The sequence below is a fragment of the Oncorhynchus nerka genome, linkage group LG20 (genome assembly GCF_034236695.1).
Source record: "Oncorhynchus nerka isolate Pitt River linkage group LG20, Oner_Uvic_2.0, whole genome shotgun sequence".
Taxonomy (NCBI): domain Eukaryota; kingdom Metazoa; phylum Chordata; class Actinopteri; order Salmoniformes; family Salmonidae; genus Oncorhynchus; species Oncorhynchus nerka.
Window position 1 is genome coordinate 87,671,316 of NC_088415.1, and position 15,252 is coordinate 87,686,567.

The window sequence follows — 15,252 nt, forward strand, 5'->3', positions numbered from 1 at the left end:
CTTCTGGAAGTTTCTCCCATCTCCACAGAGGAACTCTAGAGCTCTGTCAGAGTGACCATCAGATTCTTGGTCACCTCTCTGACCAAGGCCCTTCTGCCCAGATTGCTCAGTTTGGCTGGGCGGCCAGCTCTAGGAAGAGTCTTGGTGGTTCCAAACTTCTTCTATTTAATAATGATGGAGGCAACTGTGTTCTTAGGGACCTTCAATGCTGCAGAAATGTTCTGGTACCCTTCCCCAGACCTGTGCCTAGACAAAATCCCGTCTCGGAGCTCTATGGACAATTCCTTCGACGTCATGTCTTGGTTTTTGCTCTGACATGTATTGTCAACTGTGGGACCTTATATAGATAGACAGGTGTGTGCCTTTCCAAATCATGTCCAATCAATTGAATTTACCACAAGTGGACTCCAATCAAGTTGTAGAAAACATCTCAAGGATGATCAATGGAAACAGGATGCACCTGAGCTTCGAGTCTGACCTTCGAGAAATTCCGAGTCTCATAGCAAGAGGTCTGAATTCTTATGTAAATAAGGTATTTCAGTTTTAATTTTTTGTACATTTGCAAAAATTTCTAAAAACCTGTTTTCCCTTTGTCATTCTGGAGAATTGTGTGTAGATTGAGGAGGATATTTTTTCATTGAATACATTTTAGAATAAGGCTGTAACGTAACAAAATGTGGAAAAAGTCAACGGGTCTGAATATTTTCCAAAGGCACTGTGTCTGGATGTATGATCTCTATGCAAATGTTTGTTTATGTTTATGGTCCAGGAATTCTGTCTTATTTCCATTGGTCTCATCCCCCACCACAAGCCTTTAAATGCTGTGACACCCTGTGGAGATTGGGCCAGGAAGTGTTGAGGTGTTTTTTGACTGGTTAATGGTGGTTGGGTTTGGGTTGAAAGGTTACACCGTCAGATGTTATAAATGGAATTACATGCCTTTGTTCTTTCTCTTATCGTGTTTCCAGTCATGGAGGAAGGCTGTATGATCAATTCATCATCAAATCCAAATCAAATAAAATGTTATTGGTCACATACACATATTTAGCAGATGTTATTGCTTGTAGCAAAATGCTTGTAGGAATTTACTAGGCTTCTAGGACTCTGGCCTAGTAAGCATTTCTTTATTTGTGCTTCATGCTTCTTAATGCGTATCTTAATTTATGCCTTGCATGTGAATCCATGAATTGTACAATGTTAATTAAATATTTGTCTTTGATATAGACAATTCCCAGACCAATTGTTGCTAGTCAACGTCATCTCATTGCCTAACGCTTGTTTATATTAATTATCTTTATGGAGTCAGATAAACATTTTAATAGGCTAATTGCTTCGTCTTTTTACGAGTGACCGTGAGGTACTTATAATTTCATATATGATAACAATGACTGTACACTGCACCCTCAGGTCCTCTGTCACTGGCCTTTTAACTCTCCTAAAGCCTGGGACCAAGAGGCATGGAGAGACAGCCTTTAGTTACTATGCCCCCAGCCCTCTGCCAGAGAACCTGAGGAGACCAAGAGGCATGGAGAGGCAGCCTTTAGTTACTATGCCCCCAGCCCTCTGCCAGAGAACCTGAGGGGACCAAGAGGCATGGAGAGACAGCCTTTAGTTACTATGCCCCCAGCCCTCTGCCAGAGAACCTGAGGGGACCAAGAGGCATGGAGAGACAGCCTTTAGTTACTATGCCCCCAGCCCTCTGCCAGAGAACCTGAGGAGACCAAGAGGCATGGAGAGGCAGCCTTTAGTTACTATGCCCCCAGCCCTCTGCCAGAGAACCTGAGGGGACCAAGAGGCATGGAGAGGCAGCCTTTAGTTACTATGCCCCCAGCCCTCTGCCAGAGAACCTGAGGGGACCAAGAGGCATGGAGAGGCAGCCTTTAGTTACTATGCCCCCAGCCCTCTGCCAGAGAACCTGAGGGGACCAAGAGGCATGGAGAGGCAGCCTTTAGTTACTATGCCCCCAGCCCTCTGCCAGAGAACCTGAGGGGACCAAGAGGCATGGAGAGGCAGCCTTTAGTTACTATGCCCCCAGCCCTCTGCCAGAGAACCTGAGGAGACCAAGAGGCATGGAGAGGCAGCCTTTAGTTACTATGCCCCCAGCCCTCTGCCAGAGAACCTGAGGGGACCAAGAGGCATGGAGAGGCAGCCTTTAGTTACTATGCCCCCAGCCCTCTGCCAGAGAACCTGAGGGGACCAAGAGGCATGGAGAGGCAGCCTTTAGTTACTATGCCCCCAGCCCTCTGCCAGAGAACCTGAGGGGACCAAGAGGCATGGAGAGGCAGCCTTTAGTTACTATGCCCCCAGCCCTCTGCCAGAGAACCTGAGGAGACCAAGAGGCATGGAGAGGCAGCCTTTAGTTACTATGCCCCCAGCCCTCTGCCAGAGAACCTGAGGGGGGGCCAAGAGGCATGGAGAGGCAGCCTTTAGTTACTATGCCCCCAGCCCTCTGCCAGAGAACCTGAGGGGACCAAGAGGCATGGAGAGGCAGCCTTTAGTTACTATGCCCCCAGCCCTCTGCCAGAGAACCTGAGGGGACCAAGAGGCATGGAGAGGCAGCCTTTAGTTACTATGCCCCCAGCCCTCTGCCAGAGAACCTGAGGGGACCAAGAGGCATGGAGAGGCAGCCTTTAGTTACTATGCCCCCAGCCCTCTGCCAGAGAACCTGAGGGGACCAAGAGGCATGGAGAGGCAGCCTTTAGTTACTATGCCCCCAGCCCTCTGCCAGAGAACCTGAGGAGACCAAGAGGCATGGAGAGGCAGCCTTTAGTTACTATGCCCCCAGCCCTCTGCCAGAGAACCTGAGGGGACCAAGAGGCATGGAGAGGCAGCCTTTAGTTACTATGCCCCCAGCCCTCTGCCAGAGAACCTGAGGGGACCAAGAGGCATGGAGAGGCAGCCTTTAGTTACTATGCCCCCAGCCCTCTGCCAGAGAACCTGAGGGGACCAAGAGGCATGGAGAGGCAGCCTTTAGTTACTATGCCCCCAGCCCTCTGCCAGAGAACCTGAGGGGACCAAGAGGCATGGAGAGGCAGCCTTTAGTTACTATGCCCCCAGCCCTCTGCCAGAGAACCTGAGGGGACCAAGAGGCATGGAGAGGCAGCCTTTAGTTACTATGCCCCCAGCCCTCTGCCAGAGAACCTGAGGGGACCAAGAGGCATGGAGAGGCAGCCTTTAGTTACTATGCCCCCAGCCCTCTGCCAGAGAACCTGAGGGGACCAAGAGGCATGGAGAGGCAGCCTTTAGTTACTATGCCCCCAGCCCTCTGCCAGAGAACCTCAGGGGGGCTGAAACTGCAGACATATTTAAAAGAGATCTTAAAACACACCTCTTTAGCTTTGCTTTTCCTTTGGGTACTTTTTAGTCTTTCAGTTTTTTTTATTATTATTTTGTTTTTTTATCCTCCTAAATTTGTTGTTTAGTAAATATTTCAGTTTTCATTTTCATTGTTTTTTTTAATCATTTATTTTCTGTGAAGCACATTCTGTTACGTTCCATGTCTGAAATGTGCTGTATAAATAAAGCTTGATTTGATTTGATAATTTCAATAATTTTTTTGCTTTAACAATGTCATTTCAACTAGTTTGCCCAGTTGGTAATTGACTAGGGGTATTGACAAGTGGTCCACACTTCTGTCACAACTCACCAACTGCCATCATGTAATCCCAGCGGTCCAGCAGGCACATGCTGAACTGCAGCCCGTCGGGGGTGAGGCCCACATCGATGAGGGCCGACGTCCGGTCAGGTGTCTGACACACGGCCGAGGTCCAGGCCACCAGAAACCACAGCACCACCAGCAGGATGACCCCCAGCAGACGCAGCAACCGCCAGCTGGTGATGTAGGGTGTCCGCTGTGCCGTACGGGACAGGAATACCTTCAGCACCCTGGAGGAGAGAAGAGTGAGAAGGGTTGTTTCTGTTCTCAAATTTGGCACGTGACGTCTAATAGTGTCATTTGAGGGTTTTATGGTTCTCGTTGAGAAGACGTCATATAACCAGACTACAAACAACTGGTGGCTGTTATAACAAGACTACAACCAACTGGTGTCTGTTATATATAACCAGACTACAACCAACTGGTGTCTGTTATATATACCCATATTACAACCAACTGGTGGCTGTTATATATAACCAGACTACAACCAACTGGTGTCTGTTATATATAACCAGACTACAACCAACTGGTGTCTGTTATATATAACCATATTACAACCAACTGGTGGCTGTTATAACCAGACTACAACCAACTGGTGGCTGTTATAACCAGACTACAACCAACTGGTGGCTGTTATAACCAGACTACAACCAACTGGTGGCTGTTATAACCAGACTACAACCAACTGGTGTCTGTTATATATAACCAGACTACAACCAACTGGTGTCTGTTATATATAACCATATTACAACCAACTGGTGGCTGTTATAACCAGACTACAACCAACTGGTGGCTGTTATAACCAGACTACAACCAACTGGTGGCTGTTATAACCAGACTACAACCAACTGGTGGCTGTTATAACCAGACTACAACCAACTGGTGTCTGTTATATATATAACCATATTACAACCAACTGGTGTCTGTTATATATAACCATATTACAACCAACTGGTGTCTGTTATATATAACCAGATTACAACCAACTGGTGTCTGTTATATATAACCAGATTACAACCAACTGGTGTCTGTTATATATAACCAGATTACAACCAACTGGTGTCTGTTATAACCAGATTACAACCAACTGGTGTCTGTTATATATATAACCATATTACAACCAACTGGTGTCTGTTATATATAACCAGATTACAACCAACTGGTGTCTGTTATATATAACCAGATTACAACCAACTGGTCTCTGTTATAACCAGACTACAACCAACTGGTGTCTGTTATATTTAACCAGATTACAACCACCTGGTGTATGTTATATATAACCAGATTACAACCAACTGGTGTCTGTTATATATAACCAGATTACAACCAACTGGTGTCTGTTATATATAACCAGATTACAACCCACTGGTGTCTGTTATAACCAGATTACAACCACCTGGTGTCTGTTATAACCATATTGCAACCAACTGGTGTCTGTTATATATAACCAGATTACAACCAACTGGTGTCTGTTATATATAACCAGATTACAACCAACTGGTGTCTGTTATATATAACCAGATTACAACCAACTGGTGTCTGTTATAACCAGATTACAACCAACTGGTGTCTGTTATATATATAACCATATTACAACCAACTGGTGTCTGTTATATATAACCAGATTACAACCAACTGGTGTCTGTTATATATAACCAGATTACAACCAACTGGTCTCTGTTATAACCAGACTACAACCAACTGGTGTCTGTTATATTTAACCAGATTACAACCACCTGGTGTATGTTATATATAACCAGATTACAACCAACTGGTGTCTGTTATATATAACCAGATTACAACCAACTGGTGTCTGTTATATATAACCAGATTACAACCCACTGGTGTCTGTTATAACCAGATTACAACCACCTGGTGTCTGTTATAACCATATTACAACCAACTGGTGTCTGTTATATATAACCAGATTACAACCAACTGGTGTCTGTTATATATAACCAGATTACAACCAACTGGTGTCTGTTATATATAACCAGATTACAACCAACTGGTGTCTGTTATAACCAGATTACAACCAACTGGTGTCTGTTATATATATAACCATATTACAACCAACTGGTGTCTGTTATATATAACCAGATTACAACCAACTGGTGTCTGTTATATATAACCAGATTACAACCAACTGGTCTCTGTTATAACCAGACTACAACCAACTGGTGTCTGTTATATTTAACCAGATTACAACCACCTGGTGTATGTTATATATAACCAGATTACAACCAACTGGTGTCTGTTATATATAACCAGATTACAACCAACTGGTGTCTGTTATATATAACCAGATTACAACCAACTGGTGTCTGTTATAACCAGATTACAACCAACTGGTGTCTGTTATAACCAGACTACAACCAACTGGTGTCTGTTATATATAACCAGATTCCAACCAACTGGTGTCTGTTATAACCAGACTACAACCAACTGGTGTCTGTTATAACCAGACTACAACCAACTGGTGTCTGTTATATATATAACCATATTACAACCAACTGGTGTCTGTTATATATAACCAGATTACAACCAACTGGTGTCTGTTATATATAACCAGATTACAACCAACTGGTGTCTGTTATATATAACCAGATTACAACCAACTGGTCTCTGTTATAACCAGATTACAACCAACTGGTGTCTGTTATATATAACCAGATTACAACCAACTGGTGTCTGTTATATATAACCATATTACAACCAACTGATGGCTGTTATAACCAGATTAGGTAAAAATATATGGTTCTACCCCTGAGCAAGGCAGTTAACCCACTGTTCCTAGGTTGTTATTGAAAATAAGAATTTGTTCTTAAAACTGACTTGCCTGGTTAAATAAAGGCAATAGTAAAACACACAGCTGCATAAGACAAAGACATGGATCCTCCAGTGGTAGTATATATATATACACCCCAATTTGGGTGGAGTCTCCTCCTTCTCTCTAAACATCACATCTTTACTAGGCAGGAAGTTAAGTGATGCGGGCAACAAACTGTTCCTTCTCCATTAATGTGACCTGACCTCGACACCCTTTCTCACAAAAACCACATCTCTCCACCATTATCAGTGGCTGCCAACATGTGGTTGTTTTTGCCTCCACCATATCCATTCCTCCTACAGATACCCATTAACTTCTGGTGTAGACCCTAAACTATGGCACCCCTCATGTCTCTATTATAAATCTCTGATGATTAACAATATTTAAAGTTGAGAAATCTGAACCCATCAAGGTAAAGATATATTTTTCATTAAGTGATCAAGACATCATGGGAAACTATTGCTATTCATCCCTTTCATTATTGATTCTTCTAATTATGTAACTGACACAAGCAACACTACTTTTACTGAAACCACTTTTTATCTTCTACCACTGCTAGCATTCATTACACTGCATTATTCCTTCTACCACTGTTAGCATTCATTACACTGCATTATTCCTTCTACCACTGTTAGCATTCATTACACTGCATTACTCCTTCTACCACTGTTAGCATTCATTACACTGCATTACTCCTTCTACCACTGTTAGCATTCATTACACTGCATTATTCCTTCTACCACTGCTAGCATTCATTACACTGCATTACTCCTTCTACCACTGTTAGCATTTATTACACTGCATTATTCCTTCTACCACTGCTAGCATTCATTACACTGCATTACTCCTTCTACCACGGTTAGCATTCATTACACTGCATTATTCCTTCTACCACTGCTAGCATTCATTACACTGCATTATTCCTTCTCCCACTGCTAGCATTCATCAGTGTTATGGCTTCCGTTATTACTTCTCCTATACTACTGCTGAAAGACCCTTGCAAGAGCTAGCAACAGTGTGTTCTCTGAAGTGTTGTCTAGATTAGCATAGATATAAGGAGCTATTTCAACCTCTGGGGTCTCTGAGGGACAGACCATGATTGATCCTGCCTCATCTTTGATATCTGTGTGGGATTATCCTATATTGAACTGACACTAAGGTTAGGTTTCAAGCCCATCACACCACGAGGAACTTAAATTGTAATTTTGTCAGGGGAAGTAGCAGGCTGCCCTTTGGCCCCCTATTTTCTGCACTCACAAAGCTATATTAACTGAAGTGGGAGTGGACAATACACACACACACACACACACACACACACACACACACACACACACACACACACACACACACACAATTTCTTACACACACTTGATCAGATTGAGTTGTTTCTCTGCTGTCTCTGCGAAATGTAAAAAGGCCAACATGAAAGCCAAGTCATTTCCAGAGGAGCGTGGAGAGAACTCTATGCTACGGTAGGTAGTGATTGAGAATGTAAAGTGCTACCTATGCCACTGTCCACCCACTTTGACTACTAAGTAGCAAAATAGAACAATGGCAAACCAGGACCAATCCTGAGAGGAACCTGTTTATTGGAGGGCACTCTACAGGGCAAACTCATTAAGGGGCATCTTTGGGAAAAATCGTTGGGAGAAAAGACAGGAAGTTCTAGGCAGAACACTGCAGAAGTTATCTAATTTGGCCAAATCACATTTTATTTGTCACATGCCCCGAATACAACTGGTGTCGTCTTTACCGTGAAATTCTTGTTTTATACGAGCCCTTCCCATCAATAAAAATGAAACACTAACACAAGAGTAATACAATTAAATACAGAAGAATGGAACTACAGTATAGTTGGAGCTATATACAGGGAGTACCAGATCAACGTGGAGCTATATACAGGGAGTACCAGTACAAGATCAATGTGGAGGTATATACAGGGAGTACTAGATCAATGTGGAGCTATATGCAGGGAGTACCAGATCAATGTGGAGCTATATACAGGGAGTACCAGTACAAGATCAATGTGGAGCTATATACAGGGAGTACTAGATCAATGTGGAGCTATATACAGGGAGTACCAGTACAAGATCAATGTGGAGCTATATACAGGGAGTACTAGATCAATGTGGAGCTATATACAGGGAGTACCAGATCAATGCTTTTCCGGGTTGGAGCGAGCGGTCGCATCCGCACTTCGGTCCGCAGGTAGTATAACTTTTCATTACATTTCATTACATTTCATTATAGTACAACGGTTTGATTTGTCTAATCTTAGCAATTTCTTCTTAGCTAGCTACATAGCCGTCTTTGTATCAAAGATAATTGCGTAATTATCGTATTTCGTCGTCCTAACGTAGTCTACACTGCTATCTGCCTAGCAGCTAGCCAGCTAGCAAACGTCCACCGTCTACCGAATAGCAGCACTGTAGAAACCATTACACTCAACTGAACGACTTGATTAGTGTAGTGTTAGCTAGCTACATAGTTGTCTTTGCTGTCTTCGTATCCAAGATAATTGTGTAGTTTAGAGTGTGTAGTTTTAGAGTGATTATCTTAATTTACCGAGGTTAGCTAGCCAGCTATTTGTCGTCCTTAACGTAGGAGACACTGCTAGCTAGCCAACAGCTAGCCAACGTCTACCGAATAGAACTTCCGCACTTAACAACCCGGTCGCATTCCGCTTCGCTCCACAGGTAGTATCACATTTTCATTTCATTTCATTACAGTACAACGGTTTGATTTGTTTGATCGTAGCTAGCTACATAGCCGTCTTTGTATCAAAGATAATTGTGTAGTCTAGAGCGATTTTCTAGGTAAGCTAGCCAGCTATTGTCGTTCTTTTAACGCAACGTAACGTAATCAACACTGCTAGCTAGCCAGCTAGCCCCCGAATAGCAGCACTGTAGAAACTTTTACACTCAACGGAACGACTTGATTAGTGTAGTGTCAACAACGCAGCCACTGCCAGCTAGCCTACAAAGTCAACAACGCAGCCACTGCCAGCTAGCCTACTTCAGCAGTACTGTACCATTTTAATCATTTTAGTCAATAAGATTCTTGCTACGTAAGCTTAACTTTCTGAACATTCGAGACGTGTAGTCCACTTGTCATTCCAATCTCCTTTGCATTAGCGTAGCCTCTTCTGTAGCCTGTCAACTATGTGTCTGTCTATCCCTGTTCTCTCCTCTCTGCACAGACCATACAAACGCTCCACACCGCGTGGCCGCGGCCACCTAATCTGGTGGTCCCAGCGCGCACGACCCACGTGGAGTTCCAGGTCTCCGGCAGCCTCTGGAACTGCCGATCTGCGGCCAACAAGGCAGAGTTCATCTCAGCCTATGCCTCCCTCCAGTCCCTCGACTTCTTGGCACTGACGGAAACATGGATCACCACAGATAACACTGCTACTCCTACTGCTCTCTCTTCGTCCGCCCACGTGTTCTCGCACACCCCGAGAGCTTCTGGTCAGCGGGGTGGTGGCACCGGGATCCTCATCTCTCCCAAGTGGTCATTCTCTCTTTCTCCCCTTACCCATCTGTCTATCGCCTCCTTTGAATTCCATGCTGTCACAGTTACCAGCCCTTTCAAGCTTAACATCCTTATCATTTATCGCCCTCCAGGTTCCCTCGGAGAGTTCATCAATGAGCTTGATGCCTTGATAAGCTCCTTTCCTGAGGACGGCTCACCTCTCACAGTTCTGGGCGACTTTAACCTCCCCACGTCTACCTTTGACTCCTTCCTCTCTGCCTCCTTCTTTCCACTCTTCTCCTCTTTTGACCTCACCCTCTCACCTTCCCCCCCTACTCACAAGGCAGGCAATACGCTCAACCTCATCTTTACTAGATGCTGTTCTTCCACTAACCTCATTGCAACTCCCCTCCAAGTCTCCGACCACTACCTTGTATCCTTTTCCCTCTCGCTCTCATCCAACACTTCCCACACTGCCCCTACTCGGATGGTATCGCGCCGTCCCAACCTTCGCTCTCTCTCCCCCGCTACTCTCTCCTCTTCCATCCTATCATCTCTTCCCTCTGCTCAAACCTTCTCCAACCTATCTCCTGATTCTGCCTCCTCAACCCTCCTCTCCTCCCGTTCTGCATCCTTTGACTCTCTATGTCCCCTATCCTCCAGGCCGGCTCGGTCCTCCCCTCCCGCTCCGTGGCTCGACGACTCATTGCGAGCTCACAGAACAGGGCTCCGGGCAGCCGAGCGGAAATGGAGGAAAACTCGCCTCCCTGCGGACCTGGCATCCTTTCACTCCCTCCTCTCTACATTTTCCTCTTCTGTCTCTGCTGCTAAAGCCACTTTCTACCACTCTAAATTCCAAGCGTCTGCCTCTAACCCTAGGAAGCTCTTTGCCACCTTCTCCTCCCTCCTGAATCCTCCTCTCCCCCTCCCTCTCTGCAGATGACTTCGTCAACCATTTTGAAAAGAAGGTCGACGACATCCGATCCTCGTTTGCCAAGTCAAACGACACCGCTGGTTCTGCTCAAACTGCCCTACCCTGTGCTCTGACCTCTTTCTCCCCTCTCTCTCCAGATGAAATCTCGCGTCTTGTGACGGCTGGCCGCCCAACAACCTGCCCGCTTGACCCTATCCCCTCCTCTCTTCTCCAGACCATTTCCGGAGACCTTCTCCCTTACCTCACCTCGCTCATCAACTCATCCCTGACCGCTGGCTACGTCCCTTCCGTCTTCAAGAGAGCGAGAGTTGCACCCCTTCTGAAAAAACCTACACTCGATCCCTCCGATGTCAACAACTACAGACCAGTATCCCTTCTTTCTTTTCTCTCCAAAACTCTTGAACGTGCCGTCCTTGGCCAGCTCTCCCGCTATCTCTCTCAGAATGACCTTCTTGATCCAAATCAGTCAGGTTTCAAGACTAGTCATTCAACTGAGACTGCTCTTCTCTGTATCACGGAGGCGCTCCGCACTGCTAAAGCTAACTCTCTCTCCTCTGCTCTCATCCTTCTAGACCTATCGGCTGCCTTCGATACTGTGAACCATCAGATCCTCCTCTCCACCCTCTCCGAGTTGGGCATCTCCGGCGCGGCCCACGCTTGGATTGCGTCCTACCTGACAGGTCGCTCCTACCAGGTGGCGTGGCGAGAATCTGTCTCCTCACCACGTGCTCTCACCACTGGTGTCCCCCAGGGCTCTGTTCTAGGCCCTCTCCTATTCTCGCTATACACCAAGTCACTTGGCTCTGTCATAACCTCACATGGTCTCTCCTATCATTGCTATGCAGACGACACACAATTAATCTTCTCCTTTCCCCCTTCTGATGACCAGGTGGCGAATCACACCTCTGCATGTCTGGCAGACATATCAGTGTGGATGACGGATCACCACCTCAAGCTGAACCTCGGCAAGACGGAGCTGCTCTTCCTCCCGGGGAAGGACTGCCCGTTCCATGATCTCGCCATCACGGTTGACAACTCCATTGTGTCCTCCTCCCAGAGCGCTAAGAACCTTGGCGTTATCCTGGACAACACCCTGTCGTTCTCAACTAACAACAAGGCGGTGGCCCGTTCCTGTAGGTTCATGCTCTACAACATCCGCAGAGTACGACCCTGCCTCACACAGGAAGCGGCGCAGGTCCTAATCCAGGCACTTGTCATCTCCCGTCTGGATTACTGCAACTCGCTGTTGGCTGGGCTCCCTGCCTGTGCCATTAAACCCCTACAACTCATCCAGAACGCCGCAGCCCGTCTGGTGTTCAACCTTCCCAAGTTCTCTCACGTCACCCCGCTCCTCCGCTCTCTCCACTGGCTTCCAGTTGAAGCTCGCATCCGCTACAAGACCATGGTGCTTGCCTACGGAGCTGTGAGGGGAACGGCACCTCAGTACCTCCAGGCTCTGATCAGGCCCTACACCCAAACAAGGGCACTGCGTTCATCCACCTCTGGCCTGCTCGCCTCCCTACCACTGAGGAAGTACAGTTCCCGCTCAGCCCAGTCAAAACTGTTCGCTGCCCTGGCCCCCCAATGGTGGAACAAACTCCCTCACGACGCCAGGACAGCGGAGTCAATCACCACCTTCCGGAGACACCTGAAACCCCACCTCTTTAAGGAATACCTAGGATAGGATAAAGTAATCCTTCTCACCCCCCTTAAAAGATTTAGATGCACTATTGTAAAGTGGCTGTTCCACTGGATGTCATAAGGTGAATGCACCAATTTGTAAGTCGCTCTGGATAAGAGCGTCTGCTAAATGACTTAAATGTTAAATGCAATGTGGAGCTATATTCAGGGAGTACCAGCACCAGATCAATGTGGAGCTATATACAGGGAGTACCAGATCAATGTGGAGCTATATTCAGGGAGTACCAGCACCAGATCAACGTGGAGCTATATACAGGGAGTACCAGTACAAGATCAATGTGGAGGTATATACAGGGAGTACTAGATCAATGTGGAGCTATATACAGGGAGTACCAGATCAATGTGGAGCTATATTCAGGGAGTACCAGCACCAGATCAATGTGGAGCTATATACAGGGAGTACCAGTACAATATCAATGTGGAGGTATATACAGGGAGTACTAGATCAATGTGGAGCTATATACAGGGAGTACCAGATCAATGTGGAGGTATATACAGGGAGTACTAGATCAATGTGGAGCTATATACAGGGAGTACCAGATCAATGTGGAGCTATATACAGGGAGTACCAGCACCAGATCAATGTGGAGCTATATACAGGGAGTACCAGTACAATATCAATGTGGAGCTATATACAGGGAGTACCAGTACAATATCAATGTGGAGCTTTATACAGGAAGTACCAGTACCAGATCAATGTGGAGCGATATACAGGAAGTACCCGTACCAGATAAATGTGGAGCTATATACAGGAAGTACCAGTACCAGATCAATGTGGAGCTATATACAGGAAGTACCAGATCAATGTGGAGCTATATACAGGAAGTACCAGTACCAGATCAATGTGGAGCTATATACAGGAAGTACCAGTACCAGATCAATGTGGAGCTATATACAGGAAGTACCAGTACCAGATCAATGTGGAGCAGTACCAGTCCAAAGTTTGGACACACCTACTCATTCAAGGGTCTTTCTTTATTTGTACTATTTTCTACATTGTAGAATAATAGTGAAGACATTAAAACGATAGAATAACACATATGGAATCATGTAGTAACCAAAAAAGTGTTAAACAAATCAAAATATATTTGATATTTGAGATTCTTCAAAGTAACCACCCTTTGCCTTGATGACAGCTTTGAACACTCTTGGCATTCTCTCAACCAGCTTCATGAGGTAGTCACCGCGAATGCATTAAAATTAACAGGTGTGCCTTGTTAAAAGTTCATTTGTGGAATTTCTTTACTTCTTAATGTGTTTGAGCCAATCAGTTGTTTTGTGACAAGGTAGGGGTGGTATAAAGAAGATAGCCCTATTTGGTAAAAGACCAAGTCCATATTTTGGCAAGAACAGCTCAAATATGCAAAGAGAAATGACAGTGCAGTCGCAAAAACCATCAAGCGCTATGATGAAACTGGCTCTCATGAGGACCGCCACAGGAAAGGAAGACCCAGAGTTACCTCTGCTGCAGAGGGTAAGTTCAATAGAGTTAACTGCACCTCAGATTGTAGCCCAAATAAACGCTTGACAGAGATCAAGTAACAGACACATCTCAACATTAACTGTTCAGATGAGACTGTGTGAATCAGGCCTTCATAGTCGAATTTCTGCAAAGAAACCACTACCAAAGGACACCAATAATAAGAAAAAACTTGCTTAGGCCAAGAAACACAACCAATGGACATTAGACCAGTGGACATCTGGCCTTTGGTCTGATGATAGTCCAAATGTGAAATTGTTGGTTCCAACCTCTGTATCTTGGTGAGATGCAGAGTAGGTGAACGGATGATCTCCAAGTAACCAGTGCTGTACTGCACCGCTGTAGCTCTGCGTTGTGTGTGGTTGATTGAGACTTCGGAAATCAGGTTGTTTTAATGAATCCGAATTCACTCTCTGCATCCCCACCCAAAAATACAAAACATTTGCAGAGCACAAATATGTTCTGCGAATCGTTGCCTCTTTCTACAACAGACGCACATTACAGTGGACTGGAATCAGTTGTGGAGCAAGCCATCGTTCACACATACAGTATCTTAGCTAGCTAGTAACCACGTGTTGAATTCAGAATGTTAATATCATCCTAAAAAAGTACAATTACAATTGCGTCTTGACAACACCATCCACTTATGAGTGACCTCTAAATATACATCATTATTCATGAACAAAACACTGTGTGTGTGACTTTGTACTTACAGGAATCTTTTCTGAAGACAACAGACAAAGCGTGCCTACCTCTCATAGTGCATCAACATTATCTGAGCACGAGCACGCAGGGCAGAACATAAGTAAACACGACTCTATTCTCAGGATGCAAGGCAAAATGTAAGTAAATACTACTCTATTCCCAGGATGCAAGGCAAAATGTAAGTAAACACGACTCTATTCCCAGGATGCAAGGCAAAATGTAAGTAAACACTACTCTATTCCCAGGATGCAAGGCAAAATGTAAGTAAACACGACTCTATTCCCAGGATGCAAGGCAAAATGTAAGTAAACACGACTCTATTCCCAGGATGCAAGGCAAAATGTAAGTAAACACTGCTCTTCTCCCAGGATGCAAGGCAAAATGTAAGTAAACACGACTCTATTCCCAGGATGCAAGGCAAAATGTAAGTAAACACTGCTCTTCTCCCAGGATGCAAGGCAAAATGTAAGTAAACA

The 15,252-nt window shown here is 45.1% G+C and overlaps 1 protein-coding gene across 1 annotated transcript in view; it reads right to left on the bottom strand.

Moving 5' to 3' along the window:
* Window positions 1-14,843, bottom strand: part of LOC115115260 (metabotropic glycine receptor-like) — a 47,938-nt gene extending 33,095 nt beyond the window's left edge. The window contains exons 1-2 of the mRNA XM_065006096.1: window positions 14,824-14,843; window positions 3,647-3,885 (exon numbers count right to left, since the gene is read on the bottom strand). Coding sequence (XP_064862168.1) covers window positions 3,647-3,885; window positions 14,824-14,843 — 259 coding nt within the window. The remainder of the gene's footprint in view (window positions 1-3,646; window positions 3,886-14,823) is intronic.
* Between the last annotated feature and the right edge of the window lie 409 nt (window positions 14,844-15,252).